Below are 22,419 nucleotides of genomic sequence, written 5' to 3'. Positions count from 1 at the left end.
TCACACCTCCTTTTCAGTCTGGCTGGGCTGGCCTGACGCTGGCTGCTTGGCATTGTGGGAGAGCTGCCCGCCGTCCTCCCTCCCGGGCAGGTACAGGCAGGTCCAGGCTACAGCAGCTGCACCTTCCCCAGGTGCCACCGCAGACTCCCAGACTCCAGCCTGTGCCAGGCCCCCAGCTGCCCACGTCCAGCACACTGGCCCCTAGAATCCATCTCAGAGTCCTATGGCTCCCTGCGCTCCCCCGTTCTCCCCCTGCCTACCCCACCCCCTCCCCAGCACCCCCCACCAGTCCTCAGCAGCTGCAGCTCACCTCAGTAGGGACGCCTCTCAGATTTAAGCCTTGGAAGGAAGCCCCCCCTCTCACCCCCAGAGCCCCTCCACTCCACCCCTGGCTGGGGCATCTCTGCCCGATTGGATTTGCTCTCGGGTCTGGATCTCCCACTCGCCCTTAGGGTCCTTGTTGGAGCTTCTCTCCCCACTTCGACCGTCCCTGGATTACAATCTCCTCACTCAGACCCTCTCTAAAGAATTAGCCAGAGGCCAACCTGGGATCCATTTTCAATCCAGCGTTTCACCCCAGACCCAGGACCTGGCACACCCCTGAGACCCAGCCCTTGGGACACCCAGCTCCAAAGACAAACTAGGACCGGAACAGCCCCTTCCCTGCCCAGTCTCTCACTCAGGAAGAGACCCACGTGTCCCCTCCAACCGGGGCTCCTTCCCTCCCCGGAGACCTTAGACAACCCCCGCCCAGACGAGCTTGGAACCGGTTCCCGCCCTCACATGCAGCCCTTCCCTGGAACCCAGGCATCAGCTGCCAGCTGCCTCCATCGCCTCCCTCGGTCTCGTGGACGTCCAGTGCCCCCAGCGCCGGCCGCGGGGACGCCGCCAGCCCCGGAGGTGAGGGGCAGCCGGCGGCTGGGCGGGACGACGCGGGAGGGGGCCCGGACGCCCCCTCGCGGAGCCCCGGGTGCCGGGTGCCCTCCTCCCGGCTTCACCTGCTGCGGGCCCCGCCCCCGCTCCGCCTCGGCCGGCCTCTGCTCCTCCCCGACTCCGCCCCCCGTACCCCCAGCCCGGCCAGAGCGGCCCCCGGGACAGAGCGACGCGGAACCCCGGGCGCCCGGGTCCCCAGCATGATCCTCGGTGAGTGGGCGCTGCGGCTCCAGGCTCCAGGCTCCTGGGCCCCTCGCAGTGGGTCACCCCCGCCCCCCAGCCTCCCGGCACCGCGGTGACTGCGGCCGCCCGTCAGCGACCGGCTCCCCCTCCCCCTCCATCTGGGGCCACCTCGGGGGTCCCCTCGTCTCCTCTCCTCCGAGCTGCCGCCTCTCCTGGCAACCCAGAGAGCGTCAGAGAGGGGGAGGCAGAGCCCAGCGAGACCCCCGCCCCATAATGAGGATATTGCGTATTCATGAGGCTCATGAATATTATAAGACCGTCTACGAGCGGTTGGGGGAGGGGGCTGCTCCCGGCCTGGTGGAGTTGGGGGAGGTTTCGAGCTGTCCCCCAGCTCCAGTCCCCAGCCTTCGCTTAGCCTCAGACTCTCCGACATCCTTCTGGGCCCAGAATGAGAGGGGAAGGAGGAAGTGGGGGGCGGGGAGAGGGGAGGGGGCGAGCTTGAGGTGAGTGTGGCGGGAGGAGGGGACCTGCGGGCTGGAGGTAAGGGGCCGGGAACGGCGCAGGCGGGCGGGAAGGTGTCCACCCCGGCGCCCCTGCGGCTCAGAGCCTGTCTCCGCAGCCATCCTGCCCCAACACGCCGGGACCTGCCCCTCGCCCTGCTCTGGCTGCCTGGGCCCTTCCTTCTTCCCCTGCGTCCCTGCCCTGGGCTGGGGGCACCAGGAGAGGGAGGGGCGCCCGGAGAGGCAGGCTGGGGGGAGGGGAACTCCCATTGGGCTCTGACAGCCGCCAGCCACAGCCACCCCATCCTCATGACCTACATCGGGAAGGGAGCCCCGGGGATGGGGGAGGAGAGGGCCTACCAGAGCCCTGGCCTCGGAAGCAGTCCTGGCTCCAGGCCCCTGCCCTGCTCTGCCTCACAACAGGCCAGGGCCATGCTCTGACCTCTGCCCTCAGCCCTGGCTGGGCCGGTTCCTGGGCCCTGTTTATGGGGGGGAGCCCCCTAGCAGGCCCAGACACCTGTGGTCTCCCTGCCCCCCACCGGGGACACCTGGCTCTCTGCTGATGTCCTGAGGGCTTGACTGGCCCCTGCCACCTCTCTCTCTCCAGAGACCTTGTCTCACTTGTCTTTCTGTCCCCTGTCGCCTTCCTGCCCTTCTTCCATCTCTTGTTCGTCCTCCCGAGTGTCCTCAGTCTCTCGCCTCTTGGATCTCGCTCCCTCCACCCAGCACTGCAGCCTATCTACTTAGTGAATGAATGGACAGAGGCATGAATGACCGGTCACCTGCCTCCCTCCCAAGGACTCTCCATCAGGGCAGGAGACCCCCGCCCTAGGCTGGCCCCCTCCAACACCTGGCAGACTCAGGGCCCTGGAACACAGCCCCACCTTCCTCAGTGCCCTGGATGCTGACTCCCAAGCTCCACCCTGGGCCTGGGCCCCAGAGGCAGCATCACACATGCCCGCGAGGGGCTGGGGTGAGCCAGGCTCGGCCTCAGCAGCTAGGCTGGAAAATGCATCCTTACAGGGGAGGAGGCCTGAAATCGGCCCTCAGCCCCCAGTGGGAACCCCACCCCCTCCCCGGAGGACATTGCCATTAACTCCCTCCTTGTGCCAAGCTGACAGTGGGGCGGGAAGTCGGGCTGGGGGGCACACCTGAGCCCTGTTTGAGGGAGGAGAGAGAGGGGCAGCTGTGGGGGGAGGCGTCAGGGCAGGTGCAGTTTGTCTGTCCTCAGGGCTCGGGGTCACTGGCTCCAGGAGTGGGGAGGCCCGGGAGCGGCCCTGAAACCCCTCTGCCCAGCAGGTGAGGCCTACCTGTGAACTCAGGCCCCAGAGCCAGGCCTGCTTCAAGGCGGCAGCTGCTCTGAGCTGCACTCTGGGCTTTCCTGTGCTATCCTTTCTCAGAGTCCCCCGCGCGGAGAGGGTGGGGGCCATCCAAGGAGGCCCTTTTGGTCAGGTTGGGAAAGATTTCCCAGAGGTCTCTCTGCTCGTCCCCTCCCTTTGTGCCCTGCACACACACACACCCCCCACATCCCCCCGGGGCTATTAGGGATGATGTTTTGAGTAGTTCATAATCATCCCCTTGTCTCTTTCATCTCCGACTTCAAAGCCTGCAGCCCTCAGCCTGCCTCCTGCCTGGTTGGAGGAGTTGAGGCAGAAGGGGACAGATACAGACAGGGGACGGGGCAAGATCAGACCCCAAGGGTTCAAGGCCTTCCCTTGGCTGCCCACACACTTCTGGGGAGGGAGGAGAAGTCAGAAAGCCCGAAGGGAAGAAAGCTGGATTCCAGATCAGATCGCAAGAGCTGAGCACCAAACCCGAGCTTTTCACCACCTTGGGCCCTAGGTCCTGATCCGACCTCCCCCTGGCCCAGCCTGCAGACCAACGCCAGCCCTCTGGCCCTACCCCAACACTTCACCTGCTTCCTGTCTCTCCCTGAGCCAGCTCTCAGCAGACACTCCCGCCAGGCCCCACCTGAGACGGCCAAGGGGCTGGGGCTCCACACCCCACCCGAATGTCTGGGGAGAGAGAAAGAGCAGCCCCCAGTGGGCTGGAGGGAGGGCGCCACGTGCAGCGTGATGGTGGCTTCATGCTTGATGCTGGCGGGGACACCGGAGCAGGCTCCCCAGGCCCAGGGCCAAGCGGGGTGTGGAAATGGACACATGGACATCCACCCGAGGGTCTGTGGGCTCAGTCCCTCTGTAGGGTGCTGGGAGCTGCCTTGAACAGAGCATGTAGCAATTCCCGGTGGAGCTGGGTGCGGCTCTGGCTGCTGGAGGTAATTACTCTAATAAGCTTCCCTGTGGAGTGGCCTGCCCCAGCCAGGCCCCAGCTCCTCCCTGCCCTGCCTGACTTGGGTGCTACACGCGCGCACACGCACACATACACACACACACACGCACACTCCAATTTGCTGTCTGTCTCTTCCTCCAACCCGAGCTGAAGCCCTCACCTTCAGCCAGATGTCAAAAGCCCTGGTATTTGCTACTTGGCTTCCTGCTTCCCCAACCCTTCCTGTATCCCCGTCTTTTTTCCCTCCCTCCCTCGCTTCCTCAAGCTACCCAGAAAAGTGCAGTGCTGCAGAGCCCAGTCTCTGGAGCCAGACAAACAGGTTCAGGTCCCTCACTAAGCTGTGTGACCTTGACCGGGGAACTCCCCCTCTCTGACCCGGCGTCCTCACCAGCACAGTGCGGGCCCATGCATTCAGCAAACCTTTCCTGTGCTCTCTCCCTGTGGCCGGCCCTGCTCCGCGTGGATCTGTTCAGTCCTCCCATCAACTCCACGACGCCTGTTCTCATCCGGCAAATGAGAAATGAGAGTCAGAGAAACTTGCTGATCACCCAGCCAGTGGGCGCTGGGCCCGTCCCCTGGGAGCCGGTGTCTGTAAAATGCCTGACACATATAGTGCGCCCTCAGAAGGTGGCCCCGGGAGAAGAGGGGAGGCGCCTGAGGCCTGGGCATGTGAAGCCAGGCCCCTCTCAGATCTCACCCGATGGTGAACGGGTGTCCAGTGGCCTTGCTTCCTGCCCTCATCCACCACCCCCCCTCACACCTGCCAGGGCTTGCACCCGTGAGTTGCTGGCCGTAGGGCACACAGTGGCTCCCACCTGGGGGAAAATGAAGACGCCCGGTCCAGGAAGTGCCTAGAACTGGCTCTCCCCTTCCTCCCTTGGGCCTGTGCTCAGATCTCTGCTTCAGAGCTAAATCAGAGCCCTCTGGGAGTGGTGCAGTGGAGAAAGAATTTGCTACACTGAGTGACAGCTCCTGCTACGTAGTCGCTGTGTGACAGCCACCAGGTTGTTTCACATCTCTGAGACTCCGCTTCCTCTCTGTCGACTTGGAAAAAAAAAAGATCTGAGCTATTTCCTAGAATCAAGGCGACCTCATGGCTCGAGGGACCCCCGAGATTAAAGGTAGTCTATGTAGCCATACGCGACATTCACTGCCTGGCACAGAGTGGCACCTCCATAAATTTTGTATGGCTTTTTCCTGCAGCCAGTGCTACCCTGTAACATGGGCTTGGGGGATGGCCACCTTGAGAGGCTATGGCCAGGGAAAGGGTCAAGGAAGCCAGCTGCAGTCTCTGGACAAGGGCAAGCGCCAGCCCAAACCCAGCTGCTGGGGGTGGGTGCTGGGTGCTGGGGCCTCTGGGAGCGCTCAGGTTTCTCGCACCATTCCTGATGCTGCCTGGGGCTCGTTAAGGCCGTCCTGGCTGCGTGTGCCAGGCGGCCAGGGGAGGTGGGGCTTGGAGGGGACAGACCAGGAAGGGGAAATGGCCATGTGCCCGCCACTCTGCCTGGCCCCCTCTCCCGTCTCCTCTCTCCCCTCTCCCCCAGTCCCTCTGTCCTCTGTCTTTGGCCTTTCCGTCCTGGTCCCTAGCTCCATGTCCAGCTTGCCAGCAGGGCCTCTCGGTTTTTTGCCTCTCGTCTCACCGCTGTTCCGCGCCTTTGCCCTCTCCGAGTCTTTATCTCTTCCTCCAGCCGCCTGTCCCCGTCCATCCCTGCCTCTGCGTCTCCACACTCTCTTGCTCACCTCTGTGCGTGCATGAGTGTGTGCATATGCCTCCTTTCCCCCACCCCACCCCAGCCCTGAAGGTCACACGGGAGGGAATGGACACAGGCACATGGACCCCCAACTGCTCCAAAGCCAAAGCCAAGCATCCCACCCTCCCCTTCAGCTCTCGAAATTTGAAGCTCATGCCCCACACCCACCCCCCGCAGCCTTGACTCCTGTCGGCCTCGGGCATCCCGGCCTGTCCAGTCTTGGCACTGGGTGGCACACACAGACCCCTCCAGACCTCCCTGGACCAGCTCCCTGCCCCCAGCTGTGCCTGGGCCCTCCCCACCCCCTCCCTCTCTCCTCAGATTCCCCTAATCCCTGATCCCCCGCCCTCCCCTCTGCCCCACTTTTCCAGGACTCTGATTGGCTGATTCTACTGACTGGGCTGGGGGGGAGGGGGCTGGCAAGGGAGGGGGCAGAGGGCAGAACCGAGGGAAGGGGACTCTGTCAGGCCCAGGCCCCTGGGGGGCCAGGGCCAGGCCACTGCCTGGGGGCAGCAGGCTTCTGAAACTGAAGGTAGGACAAGGGGCAGCTCTCTGGAGGGGACAGGAAAGGACCCCGGGCACCCTCAGCCCTGGAGAGGTCACAGGAGGTCGGGGCCAGGCACGCAGACTCCCGGGCTCGCCTTTGTTTCTGGGAACCCCAGTTGCTGGCCAGGGGTTGCTGGAGCCGCCCAGGGCAGCCAGCGCTTCCCACTGCTGGACAGCGGGCGGTCAGAAGCCCGGGGGGACCCCGGTGCCTTTTTGGGCTGCCCTTTGGAGCCTGGTGGAGTTCCTCCAGGACTCTGGCGGGGGAGGAGAAATAGGTTTCAGAGAGCAGGGTGGCCCAACTCTCATTTCCCCTTGGGGTCAGACCCAGGCATTCCCCTCCCAGAGGCTGAGCAGTGGTTCCTCCTGCAGAGAGCCCCCGGCTGAGCCCTGCCTGTGAGATCAGGGGTGTGGGGAGACTGAGGAAGCTGGGGAGAAGGGGGTCCGGGGACGGCGCAGGTTCAGAGCCATTGCCACCCACTCTCTGAGGTCAAGAAGCACGGCTGGGACAAAATCCGGACTGCAAGGCGCCGGCAGGACTCAGCAGCCCACTTCGGAATCCAGGCCTTGGTGTCCCACTGCGGGCAGTGGCATGGAGCACCCTCCGGACTCCGTTCTTCCCCGGGGGAAAGCCAACCGGAAGTGCAGAGTGGCCAGGGGCTCAGGCCTGGACTTGCTGGCCCGGCAGGCAGCCTGCAGTGGTCTAGACCCTTCCTGGGTGTATAAAGCGCCTAAAGGCCTTGGGGGAGGGAGGTTGGAGAAGGGGGAAGTGAAAGCCAGCCAGAAGGAAGGCCTGGGCTGCAGGGCACCGAGCTACACACGCTGCTGCTGAGACAGTGGGGGACGCGTACGTGTGTGTGCACGCACGGGGGGCCCCTCTTCTGAGTGTGGGGACCCCGGCTGGGGAGTGGGACCGCTACTTCCGGGGCGGGGGGTGTTCCCGAGCTTCAGTCTCCCCGCTGCTCACAGAATGTCTTCTCTGCCTTCCAGGCAGCCTGAGCCGGGCAGGGCCCCTCCCTCTGCTGCGGCAGCCTCCCATCATGCAGCCCCCGCTGGACCTCAAGCAGATTCTGCCCTTCCCGCTGGAGCCCGCCCCTACCCTGGGCCTGTTCAGCAACTACAGCACCGTGAGTAGCAGGTGGCTCGCCCCGGGGGGACTCCTCCTTCTCCCCCCCACCCCGCGCACCCACTCCTGCTGCCGCATCCAATTCCTGGCGTCCTCTTAGTCTTCCTCACTTCTGGGTAATTTCCAGTCGTGTTTGCTACCTGGTGCGCGGTGACAGCAGCTATGCTGGTGCTGAGCGTTCCTTGGGAGGTATTTGTGCTAGCTGCCCTGCGCCACCCGGGGCTGGTGGCGGCAGGGAGGTGGGAGAGGCGTAGGTGCAGAACCCTGAGCCAGATGAGGGGCAGGCAGATCAGCCTGACTGTAGATCCCAAGTCCCTGAGGCCCGCTGTGGCTGACGAGGACCCGTGGGCTGGGGCAGACACGGCATGGCATAGACTGAACAATTGAACATGATGTGGCAGAGGGCGCCACTGCCCACTCTGGAGCAGGAGAGTGGCCTGGCGGGGACGGGCACTGGGAGGGCTGAGCGCAGCGGCAGAGGAGCCCGGAGGAGGGTGGCTGCCTACGGGACACCGCAGGCCTGCGGGGGAAGCCAGGCTGGGCCGTGGCCATGTGCGTGTGACAGGAGGGGAAAGGAGCATGGAGGCCGTGTCTCCAAGGAAATATTGACAGGCCCTAGTGACCAGCTGGTGGGGGGGGGGGGGGCAGGAGGGAGGGGATGGGGCAAGGGTGAGGCCTCTGAGACTGGGAGGAAGAAGTCACCGTTGACAGAGGTGGGGCGGGAGGGGGGAGGATGATCTGGCCGGAGGTGCTGAACTCACTTTAGCACATGTGACTTGGTGTATCAGTAGGCCAAGGGGCTGCAAGTGGCCAGCAGCCAGATGGACTGCGAGGCCTGGACAGTGGGCGCGAGCTACAGGTCTGGGGAGAGCGGCTCTTTATTCAGACAACCCAGCCACAGACACAGACACAGGCTGAGGCTCCTGCACGGTGGGCAGCGGGCATTTCTCTGCGTCAGATCCGCCCAGCGAGACCCACACGATTATCCCTGTTCAGCCATTGAAAGACAGAAGCGCGGCTCCCAGGGGCTCAGTCGTTTACAGAAGGGGACTTAGCACGTGCTTGAGGTGTGATGCGACCCCATGGCACCTGACCCCAGAGAGCAGACAGCTGCTCCCTGCAAACCGCCCGAGCCCACATTTGCATCGCCCTCAGAAGTTTACAAGGTGTTTTTCATATCTCACCTCTTATAGCAACCCTACAGGGTGGCTGTTGTTATTATGTTCATTTTACAGATGAGAAAACTGAGTACTTCCTATAAACAAGGCACTGTGCTAGATACGAGGAGCCACGAGTAGCAGGGACAGGTGTACAGCAAAACCGAGGCCGGAACAAAGGCACTGTGGAAGAGACACAAAGATTCAAGTTAACTGAAAGACATTGCTTTTGAGCATCAACTATGTACTAGGCACTGTGCCTAGCTGTCAGCGACATGGGGCCCAGTTCCTGCCCTTAGAGAGCTCACGGTCTGGTAGGAAAGACAGCAAGTCAGCAGTCACCCTATCTCGTGAGAAAAGCTGTGTCACTACACAAGCCAGGGAGCCTGAGGGGTGTCGAGAAAGATGGTGCCTGGGAGACCGACCAGAGTGGAGCAAGGAGAAAGAGAAGAGAGGGAGCGACATTAGGCGTTAAATCGTAGAGGCGGTGTTGTGGTATAGTGGGTTAAGTCTCCTTTTGGGACGCCTGCACCCCATACCGGAGTGCCTGGGATTGTCTCACCTCTGCTTCCAGTCCAGCTTGCTGCGAATGCACCTGGGAGGTGGCAGAGGATGGCCCAAGTCCTTGGCTTCCTGCCACCCATGTGGGAAACCCAGATGGAGCGCCTGGCTCTGGCCTGGACACCCCCCCCCCCCCGGCTGTTGCAGGCATTTGCCGAAATGAATCAGAGAATAGAAGATCTCTCTCTCTCTCTCTTTCTCTCTCTCTCTCCTCCCCCTCCACTCCACACCCCTCATCACTCTGCCTTTCAAGTAAATAAATAAATAAATATTTTCATCCGCTGGTTCACTCCCCAGATGGCCGCAACGGCCGGAGCTGCACCAATCCGAAGCCAAGAGCCAGGAGCTTCCTCCAGGTCTCCCACACGGGTGCAGGAGTCCAAGCACTTGGGCCATCTTCTGCTGCTTTCCCAGGCCATCAGCAGGGAGCTGGATTGGAAGTGGAGCAGCCGGGACATGAACCTGTGCTGCAGGCAGAGGCTTAGCCCACTACGCCACAGTGCCAGCCCAATAAATAAATCTTATAAAAAGGAAAATATTTATTTATTTGGTGAGACCAGCATAGTGGCACAACAGGTTAAGCCACCACTTGCAATGCTAGCATCCATATCAGAGTACCAGGTCAAGTCCCAGCTGCTCCACTTCCTTTTTTTTTTTTTAAGGTTGATTTATTTATTTGAAAGGCAGAGTTACAGAGAGAGGGAAAGGCAGAGAATGAGAGATCTTCCATCTGCGGGTTCACTCCCCAGATGGCTGCAATGGCCAGGACTGGGCCAGGCCAAAGCTTCCTCTGGGTCTCCCACGTGGGCGGCAGGAAGCCAAGTACTTGGATCATCTTCCACTGTTTTTCCAGGCACACTGGCAGGGTGCTCCACTTTTGCTGATCCAGCTCCTTGCTAATACACCTAGCAATGCAGCAGAAAAAGGCCCAAGGATATGGGTCCCTGCCACCCACATAGGAGACCCGCCTGGAGTTCCAGGCTCCTGGCTTCCCTCTGGCCCAGCCCTGACTGTTGTGGCCATATGGGGAGTGAGCCAGCAATGGAAGCTATCTCTCTATCTCTCTTCCTCCCTCTCCCTCTCTCACTCTCCTTATCAATCTGCCTTTCAAATCAATAAACAAATCATTTAAAATTTTTCGTTTATTTGAGAGACACACGGAGAGAGAGAGCTTCCATCCACTAATTCACTCCCCAAATGCCCACAAAAACCAGGGCTGGGAGGGGCCCAAAGCCAGCAGGGAGAACTCACTCTAGGCCTCCCACGTTGGGGGGCAGGGACCCAGTGCCTTGAGTCTTAATCACTGCCTCCCAGGGTTTGCATTAACAGGAAGCTGGGGTCAGGAGCAAGAGCTGAGCATCAAACTCAGATACTCCAATGTGGGAGGTGAGCGTCCTGGGCTAAATGCCCACTCCTGGCATTAGGGAACATTCCAGACTGAAGCGAATGGCATGGATAAGGCCTAGAAAGGGACATCTGAGAAAGTGCAATTGACTGGGGGTGCCTGGAACCCCCCCCAATCCTCCCACATACGGGACTTGGAAGTCCCCTCAGGTGTCAACAATCCCAACACTGGGCCGGCGCCGCAGCTCACTAGGCTAATCCTCCACCTTGCGGCACCGGCACACCGGGTTCTAGTCCCGGTCGGGGCACCGGATTCTGTCCCAGTTGCCCCTCTTCCAGGCCAGCTCTCTGCTGTGGCCAGGGAGTGCAGTGGAGGATGGCCCAAGTGCTTGGGCCCTGCATCCCATGGGAGACCAGGATAAGTACCTGGCTCCTGCCATCAGATCAGCGCGGTGCGCCGGCCACAGCACACCGACCGCGGTGGCCATTGGAGGGTGAACCAATGGCAAAGGAAGACCTTTCTCTCTGTCTCTTTCTCTCACTGTCCACTCTGCCTGTCAAAAAAAAAAAAAAAAATCCCAACACTGCCTGCTGCATCTTATAGATGAGGAAATGGAGGCCCAGGGGTTAAGGGACCTGTCCGAGGTCACAAAGCTCCTTAGCTGCTGCGTGCGAACAGCCCAGGGCTGCTGATCCCGGAGGGGCCCATGGGTGGCCCAGCTCATGGAGAGGGGACCAGCAGGCAGTGGGACAGCCCCAGCTTGGGCTTCTGATGGTGCCAAGTACTGGCTGTGACACAACTCTGAACCTCGATGTTACCGAATGGGCAATGGGATCGCAACAGAACCACTCACAAGGCTGAGGGAATCAGTGATGCAATCCTCACATCCCGCACAGAGGAAGGGCTCCGCCACCGCGCCGCTGGGAGGCTCTTGGTTAAGGAAAGAGCAGGGGGAGGAAAGTGGGCTGGTGGAGACCTCAGCCTTGGAAAGGAGGGAACAGGAGACGGCTGGGGCAGAGGAAAGGCAGGAGCCGCTGGGACTGGGGGTGGGGGCGGGGAGGCCCGGGCTCCGGCGGAGTTGGAGAGTGTGCGGGCTGCGTAGAGAGTGTCAGATTCTGCAGGGGAGTGAGGACTGCAGGAAAGCTGGCCTTCGGAAGAGCTGTGCGGCAGTTAAGTACCCGGCTTTGGAGCCAGGCTGCCCAGGTTTAAAATCAAATCCCTCGCTCACCAGCTCATGACCTTGGGCAAATGATTTAACCCCTCTAAGCCTCAGTTCCCTCGTCTATGAAATGACGATAATAATAGCACTTACTTGAGATAGTGGTTTGATGATTAAATTAGATAATCCGTGCCAAGGGCTCAGTACGGAAGCTGGCGCGTCCCAAGGGCTCCTTCGACGCTAGGCGGCGGTGGTCACCGCGCGGGGTGCGCGAGTGCCTCCAGCTGGCTCTCCTGCCCCGGCAGCCCCTACCCTTAAGACCCTGCGCCCCATTTCCAGCCCCCCCGTCCTCCTCTCACTCCACGACTCCCCTCTGCCCTCCGATGCCCCTCGCTGTCCCCCAAATCCAGCCTTTCTCTAGATTCAGTCCCTGGGATGAGACGCGGAGGGGTGGGGGAGGCTCAGAGCTGAGACGGAGAGGAGAGTGAGGGGCTTGACCCGCGGGTCGCTCACCCCCCCCCGTGCTGCCCCTGTGCGACCGCCAGGGGGCAGCAAGTGCGCTAGGCAGCGGCTCTTAGGGACCTCGGTTTTCCGGCAGGTGGCGGGCGAGGGGAAGAGCTGGGGAGGGGGTTAGGGACGAAGTCTCCAGGCTGAGGTCGCCTCAGTGCAAGCGACCCCAGTTCCACCTTTCGGAGAGGCCGCTGAGAAAACACTGCCTGGCACTTGGGTACCCGGGCTCGGTTTTTCCATCCCCAGCGGTGGAGGTGACTCGTAACAAGCAGCCGCATAGGGACGATGCAGAGGGAGCTGGGGAGGGGTCTCCTGGGGGGACTCAACGGCGGAGCGAAGGTCAGGGCGGAAGGGATGAAATAAAGGAGAAAGATCCGTGCTGGACGAGCTGGGTCGTCCGTACGATTGCTGGGGACGCCGGACCCAGGAAGGACCCCCAGTGGGGGCGGCCGAGGTCTTCTGATCCATGCCCCTGCCGCCGAGCCAAGCGGGCCCTGACCAGGACAAGGTCTTTTTGGACACAGACATCTCCTCCCTTCCTTTTTTCCTCTTTTCGCCCTGGCCCCCCTGCCAGCCTCTAGAGCTCCCTGTCCCCGCCCCCGTCCGCGGCCCCGCCTCCGGGGCGGGCTCCGGACCCGGCCGGCGCCGCCTCCCCTTCTCCCGGCCGGCCGGGCCGCACAGCCCCGAGCCGCCCGGGCAACGAGCGCCGCGTCCCCCGCCCGCCCGGCCCAGCCAGGCTCGGCCCCCCGCCCGGGCCCGCCACCCCGGGGCCATGGAGCCGCGGCCCGCAGGGTCCCGCAGGGTAAGCCACCCGGCCCCTCCCCTGCCCCTGGCTCCCGCGGCTGCCGCAGCGCGCCCCCCCCCAACCCCATCGCCTCCCGCCCCTGCGGGGCCGCTACCTCTCTGTCCCTTCGCCTGGTCCTCGGGCTGCCCGGCCCATCCCCCACGCCGCGCGGCCCTTACCAGGCTCCCGGTCCCAGCTGGCGCCCCCCCGCCTGCTGCCACCATGCCGGGTACCCTGGCCTCTGTCTCCCAGGTCCTTCAGACTTCCTGTCAGGTCGTACACCTCGCCTCACATTCCCACGCCGCTCAGACCCCTCTGGTGCAGCCCAGGCCCCTTCCCAGTGGCTTGCACCTGCTCCTCAGCCACCCTTGCGCTCCGGTCCTTGCTGTCCGTCGGGTCTCCCCATCCTTGAGAGCCTACTTCCTTTCACTGTGGCCTGTATTTGGGGGGTGGGGGTGGGGACGGGGTGGTCACACAGGGGCAGCCGTGTCCATCAGATAAAGGGCAGCGGGAGGAAACACAATCGTAGCCCCCCTCCCCCCTCCCTGATCTGGTTTCCCCCTTCCCTCCCCCCTTGCCTTTCCTGAGTGGTTTTGCCCCAGCTCCAGGGAGCAGCTCCCCTTCATTTCTGCTGTCAGAGGGCAGGTGGGAGGGCACCGTGGGGAGGCTTTCCTGGCAGGGTCTAGGCCGACATCCCAGGGAAAGGGGCTCCGGGAGATGCCGCCCCCAGGGAGCCCTCATCTAGGTCACCAGGGCCTCCTGACCTTGGCCTGGAGCAACACTTCAGTGGCTCACATTCCACCTGCGTAGGGATAGTGCCCAGGAGCCTTCTCCTCCACCCTGGCCCCTCCTCCACCCCTGGAGAAGGTAGGCAGGACTCACCTGCCCCCCCCCCCCGCCCTGTGACTGGCCCCTTCTGCGCCCCCACCCCCACCCCAGTAGTGTTTATGGCCTGCAACCTGGGCAAGGGGTTGTGGTTGTGTGAGTGGTAGCACCCAGGTGGGGCTGGGACTGTTCTCAGGGGGGTGGATGTTGGGGTGGTCGGTCCGCAAATCATCCTCAGGGCCCAGGTCCTCAACCCCTCTGGGGAGCAGGCTGGAGGGAGGGGTGAGTGGGGTACAGAGAGAACCAGGGGACTCTGCCAGCCCCTCTTCCATTCCACTCCTCTCTCCCTGCTCTTTCATCCAACTTGGGCTCCCTGGCTCTGATTGGGTTTCTGTTTGGGTTGCATTCCTATTCCCCTACCCAGTGTGGGAGGGAATTCAGGGGTTAGGACAACCTGGGGGTGCAGGGAGCAGAGTAGGGGGTCTCAGGGATGGCTGAAGCCTGGAGGCTGGGAGCCTCCCCTCTCTGATTAAAGCCTGTCTCCAACTTGGTCTGTCTTTCCTTCTGCCAGACACATCATAGTTCACACATAAACACGCAGCAGAAGATTACACAGCCTGACCGCTGGGGGTGTCGGCAAAGCCCCCGGTGTAGAAATGTTGATGCCTCAATGATGTACACACAATGACACTCATTCACACTCCGCCCAGGCACAGGCTGCCTACCACACACAGACACACCCATCCTTCTCCTGCCTGACTGGGGCTTCCAGGAAGCTGGCGGGAAGTGCAGAGGGAGCCGCTGGACGGGGCTGCTTCCAGCCACGGATAGGCCAAGAGACAGACCCTGGTCCACCAGACCCCGGTCATGGCTCCCACATCCACCACCTCCAAATTGGGGCAGGGTGGGTGTGGACACAGCCCAGGGAGGGTGGCACCCCTTTTGCCACACGAGCCCCAGCCAGCCAGTGAGACTGCTGGGGAGAGCTAGGGGACGTGGATGTGTCTGGACTTCCCACCACAGTCTCCCTGGGAACCCTGGAGCCCCAGGCCCGGCGACGGCTTTTTACTTGGATCTGTCCATCTGGAAGACAGGATACCAGCCCTAACGAGGTCTGTTCTGCCATCACCCGACCCTCCCCAGCCCCAGCTGCAGTCCTGGCCGCCCAGGGCCCAGCAGGGAGGAGGGCTGTCCAGGGAGGCTGTTTTCTCTGGGCCCCTGGCTTTATCCGCTGATAGCAGAAGGCTCAGAGAAACTGCCATCCCCTCCCCTCCTCATGTGAACTCTTGGCAGGAGACTGCCGAGACATCTGCTGACCCAGGGTGGAGGCAGAGGCCGTTCCTAATCCCGCCCAGCCCCACAGCCCTGCCCCAGAGTCCTGTTGATCTGGGAGAGAGTGCATAAGATCTCTCAGGGTGCCTGCCCCCCCCCCATTTATCACCCATATTTCACCAGGACCACGCACTGTCACCCTCTAGAGGCTGCTGCCTTAATATGGGAGCATATTAGGGCCACTGGGGGTGGGGTGGGGGGAACCCAGTGGGAAGCTAGGAATATTTGTCTCCTGGGACCAGAGGCTGGGTTTGGGATAGGGTCTTAACTCAAAATGGGGAGAAGATGGGGGCTTCAGAGGCTTTAGCTGAAGGCCCTAGGGCCAGGGCGCTCTGGGACTTCATGGCACTGGGCCTCTGGTGGATCAACCTGGCTGTAGGAGCCAGGTCAAAGTGACAAAGTGCATCACCATGGTGTGATGCACAAGGCAGGAGTCCAGGTTCAAGTTCTGTTAACTCGCGGTGTGGCCCTGGGCAAGCCACTTCCGCTCTGTACAATGGGAGCATTAGGCTAGTTGGCTCCTGGGGTTCTTTCCAGGACTGCAAAGATGAGGTGGGGAGAGAATGAGGGGACTGAGACTGAGAGCCCTCTGGATGCTGAGGCGTGAGAGGAGGTTCTAGGGACCTCAGCCCAAGCCGGCTGCTGCCCATGTGGGGCACACGAGCCTGTGCTGGGGGGTTCCCAGCTCAGCGCAGCTTGCCTCCACAGATGGACCCTGTGCAGAAGGCTGTGCTGTCGCACACATTCGGGGGACCCTTGCTCAAGACCAAGCGGCCTGTCATCTCCTGTAACGTCTGTCAAATCCGCTTCAACTCTCAGGTAGGAGCCCAGCTGCTCGTCCTCCTCCTGGGGCCAAGACGGGACTAATGGTATGGGGGGGGGGGCAGGGAGTGGGAAGTGCAGGAGGAGGGCACAGAGAGGGAGAGGGCTGCTGTGGCTTCTGACACAAAGCGGCCGAGTCTTGGAAAGCCTGCCCCTCCCACTTGGGGACTGGGGCATCCCTGGCTCAGAGCTTGTTGGAACCCGGGAGGGAGAGCGTGGCCTCCGGCCCACTGGTCCTTGGGTAAAGGGCCGGGTTAGGTTGTTGGCTCCCGCACAGCGCCTGTGTCCTCTTTGGTCTCTGCTCAGCTCCCCTGCTCTGGCCCACCCACTTCCCTGTAACCCCAGGGCTGCCTCCTCTCGCTACAAGGTCTCTGTTCTGCCCACTGCAGATCTCATGCAGGATCTGACCCCTATGGGGAGAAGCCACGTGGAGCCCAGGTGTTCAGCCTCCCAGAATTCCTCCCCTGAGGCTCCACTGGGACTTCTGTGTGGGTCTAGAGGGGACTTTGTGGGGTGCAGGCTCTGAGCGCTTATGGAGAAAAGCAGCAGAATCTGCTGAGCAGGGGAAAAGTGAAGGCGTGTTCCACTTCTCTACCCAGCACACACACAGAGGACACACACCCCGCGGCTGCCCTGGCCCCGGGCTGGCCGTCTCCCCTTCCCGTGTGGGTGACCTTGTGACTCTAGGGTGCACATTCTTGGCAGGGGGGACACATGGGAGTGGAGCGGGGGCGGAGAGGTGCAGCCAGCATTTGGCTGCCCCCTTAGCCCAGACCCCAGGCATCCTCTCCGTCAACCCTGTCTCCACTCCCTGGGGTGAAAGACGAGGCCAGGAGCACTGTGAACCAATAGCAGACACCTCTCCCCTCTTCTGCCGTCCCCTTCCCTCCTCCATTGAGTGGCTCTGTTTTGACAGCTGTCTCTGCTGCTGTCTCTGTCTCCAGAGCTGGGCTCCGGGCCAGGGTCCTCCAGGGAAAATGAGACCCAGCAGGGGAGTAGTCAGGGTAGGGCCCGGGCGCCAGAGCTCCTGGGATCGCAGCCTGGGGGTGGAGGCGACACGGGCTGGATCCTGGGCTGGGGGACTCAGAGGGCGCCGGCTGGCTGGGTTGCAAGGCCTCTCCCAGTGGAGGATTCTACCACAGGTTGGGAGGCCCCTGGCTCCGCCTTGGGGCTGGGTGAGGGTCCTCAGTGTGGGCTGGGTGGGGCTCCCCTGTGAGCCCCGGGAGTGCCCAGGGCTTTACATCTCCCTGGTGTGAGGAGAGCCTGCTTAGCGCGCCCCAGGACCTGAGCCCCGTGGGGAGGCCATGCAGAGGAAGGGTCGTCCCAGACACCATTCGTCCCTCCCTCCCCATGAAGAGCCAGGCTGAGGCGCACTACAAGGGCAATCGCCACGCCCGACGAGTCAAAGGCATCGAGGCCGCCAAGACCCGAGGCAGGGAGCCTGGCGTCCGGGAACCTGCAGACCCAGCTCCCCCGGGCAGCAGCCCTCCAAATGCGGACAGCACGGCACCCCGTCCAGGTACGTCTGAATCCCACCCCCACTCTTCCACTGATCTCTGTCTTCTCTGATCTCTCCCCCACCTCCAGAAGGCTCCTCTGCCTCCATCTCTCTCTTCCTTGGTCCCCACCCCCACCCAAGGTGAGTCCCAGAGCCAAGCCCAATGATGCACAGTTTCCATACTGTCACCATGCCCCAACTCCTCTCAACAGAGTCCCCACTGTCTGTCCTCCAGTGACTCAGAGAGGGGCTAGGCTGGCACCCTCCCCAGGAAGAAAGCAGTTCCCAGATCCAGAGCCTAGCCCCCCCTCGCGCCTGGAGAAAGAGGGAACCTGGAGGCGTGAGGGCCTGCCGTGCTGGGGCTCCCCTTGGGGCCACTCGGGCCACTCCTGGGAGGATCCTGGGTAGACCTTCTGACCCCTCTGGGGCGTGGTGGAGTGAGACATGAAGATCTTTGCAGTCTCCGCCAGGTTCACAAAAAGCAGCTCCAAGATTCTTTATCCCTCGTGGCCGAGGGCCTCAGCCAAACTTCCAGCCAAGAAACTGGGGAAGAGAGAGTATCTGGGAGGAAGTGATGAGCCACCCCTGGCCTGGGATTAGCACATCAGACATCAGTCAGGGCCAACTTCACAGAGACCTACCTCCCTATTTTGCTCCAAATCCTCGCCTGGCCTTCCTGCCCCACCCCAAGAACAGTGAGAAGCAAGTATGTGCACCACCAGCTTGGAAACCAGGCGTTCTCTCTCTCTCTCTCTCTCTCTCTCTCACACACACACACACACACACACACACATGCCTGGGGCTGCACAGACAGAGTGAGCAGGTGCATGGGTGAGGAGCCGAATTCTGGTTGTGCCCTGGCTGCTTCCTGGCCCGACCATCTAGGGTTGGTTGATCCGTGCCCGTCTATAAAGGGGGAGCATGTCGATGGCCCTGGTGAGGGCTGACTTTCCCCCTGCCGCACTGTTCTAAGTCCTTTACACCGATGACCTCATCCAGTGCCTGCAGCCTCTGTTCTCAGGACACAGGGCAGGCTAACTCTGCCTCCCCTGCTTTCATAATCCATGAAATCCTGTCCAGACTGGGTTGTGATGGAGGGCGGCAGACATAAGAGTAGTGATGAGAGAGAGTTGCACGGACACCTGCAGTCCCCCCAGCTCCCTGCCCCCACTGCCTCCCTGTGACCCGGACACGGGATCGGCTGCTGGAGTGAGAATGGCAGCGCTAGAGTTTCCCCGTTCAGAGGCCGTCGCCAGCGCTGAGGCCTGGGGCCCCGTGCATCTTTAATCAAGCCATGAATTATAGAGCAGCCTGCATCCCTGGTCTCCACTTCTGCTGTTTCTGTTTCCCTTGCGCAGGTCTGCCTGTCCCTCCTAACCTTTCTTCCTCCAGCCTCTGCCCCTTCCCAGGGCTGCTTGGGAAGGGGCTGTCCTGGCGGGAAGCCCAGGCTGGCTGGCAGACCACCAAGGGGTGAATCCGTGTTGCTGGCTCTCCTCCCCGGGCTGGAATGGCTGCCAGTTACACCTAAGGTGGGGCTAGACCCCTTGGCCATTCCCAGCTTATGAATAATGAGCCAGGCATTGCAGCCTCACACCCAGCCCGCAGCAGCTGGACACAGCTGGCTGCGGCCCAAGGCATGAGACCATACATGTGGTCACAGGGCGGGGACTCCTGGGCCCTTGCACTCCGGGAAGTTGGGGTGGGTTTCCTCCACGTGAAGAATCTAAGCCAGGAGGCATCTGGGGTGACCCCATGTTTCTCCTCCCAACAACAGTTTCCATGGAGAATGGACTGGGTCCAGCCCCGGGATCCCCAGAGAAACAGCCTGGCTCCCCATCCCCTCCCAGCGTTCCAGAGACCAGTCGGGGTGTAGCCAAGGGTGAGGTGGGGACTCCGGCCCCAACTTCCGTGCCCGGGGGTAGCAAGGAAGAGGAGGAGAAAGCCAAGCGGCTGCTCTACTGTGCTCTGTGCAAGGTGGCTGTGAACTCCCTGTCCCAGCTTGAAGCGCATAACAAAGGTACGGAGACCTCAGCCCCAGCCACACCCACCTGTCCTCAGCCCACCTCCCCAGATTCCTGGCCCCTCTAAGACCCACCAGCCTTTCTCCTTCCCCATCCTGGGGCTCCCCACTTCCTCAGCTCCCCTTTTGCCTTACTTACTCACCTGTGACTGTCCCCTGACCCACCTTGTGTCTGGAGGGGTCCCAGGGGCCTGGGGAAAAGCCCCTCTCCCAGTAGGGTAACTGGAAATGGGGGTAGACTCCGCAAGCCCCAGCAGGCCTGCAGTTTTTCCTCCACTCCTTACCTCCTGCCCTCTGTGGCTGCAGGTACTAAGCACAAGACCATTCTGGAGGCCCGGAGCGGGCTGGGCCCTATCAAAGCTTACCCGCGCCTGGGGCCTCCCACCCCCGGGGAGCCTGAGGCTCCTGCCCAGGATCGAACCTTCCACTGTGAGATCTGCAATGTCAAGGTCAACTCGGAGGTCCAACTGAAACAGGTGGGCTGGGGAACTGCACCCATTAAGAATCAGGAGCTTGGGGCCTTCTTCATCGGGGTGCCAACGGAGGGGAGGGGACGGGACGGGGCAGGGTGCTACGGGCCGCGGCCGTCCCCTCGCTCGGCTGCCTCTTTCCCGAGGGGTTCACAGCCCCCCTACCCACTTGCCCCCCTCAGCACATCTCCAGCCGGCGGCACCGAGACGGCGTGGCCGGGAAGCCCAACCCACTACTGAGCCGTCACAAGAAGCCTCGGGGCGCCGGAGAGCTGGCGGTGAGGCCTAGGGGCTGGGCAGTTCATTCTCGGGAGGGCCCGGGCCGCTGCCGGCCCTGGGATGACTTCTCTCTCTCTCTCTCCTCCCTGCCTCAGGGCACGCTGACTTTCTCCAAGGAGCTGCCCAAGTCCCTGGCCGGCGGCCTGCTCCCCAGCCCCCTGGCGGTGGCTGCGGTAATGGCAGCGGCCGCGGGCTCCCCGCTGTCCCTGCGCCCGGCTCCGGCCGCACCTCTGCTGCAGGGACCGCCGATCACCCACCCGCTGCTCCACCCGGCCCCGGGACCCATCCGAACTGCGCACGGACCCATCCTCTTCTCCCCCTACTGACCTCAATCCCGAGCCCCTCCCACTCAGCCGGGACCCAGGCCTCCGGGCTCCCAGCCCGCCCCTCCTCCCGGCGCTCCCTGAATGATCTCTCCTTCCCCCCCCCCACCCCGAGGTACGGGGTTCCAGGAAAGGGGAGGGGTAGCGGGGGAGGGGGGCTTCAGAAGGGGGGGAACACCCCAGATCTCAGGGAACCCCGCCCCCTGCCCTTCCCTCTCCCCTAGAAAAGGGGGGGCCGTCTCACCCCCGAGCCCCCTTGGAGACACCCCCTCTCCCAAAAGCCATGTCCATCCAGCCCTTCCCCCCCAAACCTAGCACAAAACGGGGTTCACAAGCCATGGTCGGGGTCCAGGGGGCAGAAGTGGATTTTCTTGGCAATAAGCGGACTCTGGGACTCCGGCCCCCTACCCCAAACTGAAGCGCTTCCGTGAACACCCCCGTCCTCCGCAGGGGGAGGGGAGCAGGCGGGATCCTGGGTCCCTCATAAGCACTTTGGTTTTACCGCCTGCAACCTCACTGTGCCCGCCCCGCACCATGCCCCAGCCCCAGGTCCAGCCGGGCCCAACGCAGGGGGCAGCCCCTTGGGGGCATCTCTGGCACTTGGGTGGGACCAAGGAGATGCCCCCATGGACCCTTCCCTCTCCTCTCCCTCCCCAGTCTGGGTTCCATTCTTTTCACCAGCACCCATCGCCCAAGGGGTACCGAGGGGGGCCAGGGGTGTCCAGTCCGAGCCCACCCCCCCAGCCTCGCCTTCCGCAAAACTGTGAGCAAAAAGCAATAGAAGCCTCGCCCCCGCCCCGCCCCGCGCCGCAGGATTCGCCGAGTCTGTAGCCGCCCCGTCCCGGCCCTAGACCTCGTGGCTGGCCCCGCCCCCAGACCCCTCCACCGCACAATTCGGACCGGGGCGAGACACACACCCTGCTCCGTGGTTTCCGTACCGTAAGCCCTTCCAGCCGCCCACCCGGGAGCGGGGCTGGCCGCACTGGCCTTCCCCTCCCCATCAACTCTTTCTGCTTGATGATGTAGCAACCCCGGCCCCCAACAATAAAGTCCGGATTCGTTCTGCCCTTCGCCCCCTCCCCCAGACTCAGACTCTGTGCCCGCGGTGTTGGGAGCAGGTGTGTCGGTAGATATATCCGGGGCCAGGAACAGACAGGGGATGGGGAGAATGGGGGTCTGCAAGATGCGAGCCTTGTGCAAAGCGAGCAGAGGCTCCCCCGCCTCTCAGCTGGGGGAAACCTAACCCGGGCGGCGAGAGCGTTTCCAGTCCAGGTCTCGGAGAGCGGCTGCGGCAGTTGAGGATTCGCCGCTACTCCGCCAGGCGGCGCCAAGGACACGGAAAATGAGTGTCTCAGGGCTAAGGCGATTCTAGGGAGCGGGATCTGGAACCAGACCCAGACAAAGGCAAGAACCCAAGCTGCTGTGCCGGTGGTGGGATGCTCACGTCCAGCACGACTCAGATAGGGGCAGCAGTGAGGGCTAGAACCTGGGGATGTGGCCTCTAGGGGCTGAAACTCAGTGTCTCCATCTGCAGAATGAGTCCTTTTTTTTTTTTTTAAGATTTATTTACTTAAAAGGCAGAATTTTGTTTTGTTTTTAAAGATTTACTTATTTATTTGAAAGGTAGAGTTATGCAGAGAGAGAGAGGTCTTGCATCCTCTGGTTCACTCTCCAGATGGCTGCAACAGCCAGAGCTGGACTGATGTGGAGCCAGGAACTTCTTCCAGGTCTCCCACGTGGGTGCAGGGACCCAAGCACTTGGGCAATCTCCTGCTTTCTCAGGCCATAGCAGAGAGCTGATCAGAAGTGGAGTAGTCCACATGGGGACTCGAACCCACACCCATGGGGGATGCCAGCACCGCAGGCAGAGGATTAGCCCGCTGTGCCACAATGCCAGCCCCAAAAGGCAGTTTTCAGAGAGGAAGATCAATCCCCTGAAGCCAGGAGTGGGGGAACGCCATCCATGTCTCCCATGTGGGTGCAGGGGCCCAAGCACTTGGGCCGTCTTC

General features: G+C 62.3%; 1 protein-coding gene across 4 annotated transcripts; it reads left to right on the top strand.

Moving 5' to 3' along the window:
• Positions 1–1,027: 1,027 nt before the first annotated feature.
• ZNF385A (zinc finger protein 385A) lies at positions 1,028–21,489 on the top strand. Of its 4 annotated transcripts, none has more exons than XM_008256578.5 (8): positions 1,028–1,143; positions 7,190–7,326; positions 15,707–15,817; positions 17,177–17,339; positions 19,093–19,335; positions 19,645–19,814; positions 19,991–20,086; positions 20,183–21,489. In XM_008256578.5, exons 1-8 carry the CDS (start codon positions 1,134–1,136, stop codon positions 20,411–20,413), a joined length of 1,161 nt encoding a protein of 386 aa, XP_008254800.3. In that variant the 5' UTR covers positions 1,028–1,133; the 3' UTR covers positions 20,414–21,489. The 4 variants fall into 4 exon arrangements, with proteins under 4 accessions (XP_008254800.3, XP_051701572.2, XP_089164578.1 ...); XM_051845612.3 differs by lacking the exon at positions 1,028–1,143 and adding an exon at positions 6,066–6,188; XM_089308452.1 differs by lacking the exon at positions 1,028–1,143 and adding an exon at positions 7,027–7,046.
• The last annotated feature ends 930 nt before the right edge of the window (positions 21,490–22,419 follow it).

Source organism: Oryctolagus cuniculus, chromosome 11 (assembly GCF_051225735.1).
Source record: "Oryctolagus cuniculus isolate XC-2025 breed Fujian yellow rabbit chromosome 11, ASM5122573v1, whole genome shotgun sequence".
Lineage (NCBI taxonomy): Eukaryota > Metazoa > Chordata > Mammalia > Lagomorpha > Leporidae > Oryctolagus > Oryctolagus cuniculus.
The sequence above is the reverse complement of the archived record's forward strand: the minus strand, read 5'-3'. Positions and strand labels throughout refer to the sequence as shown.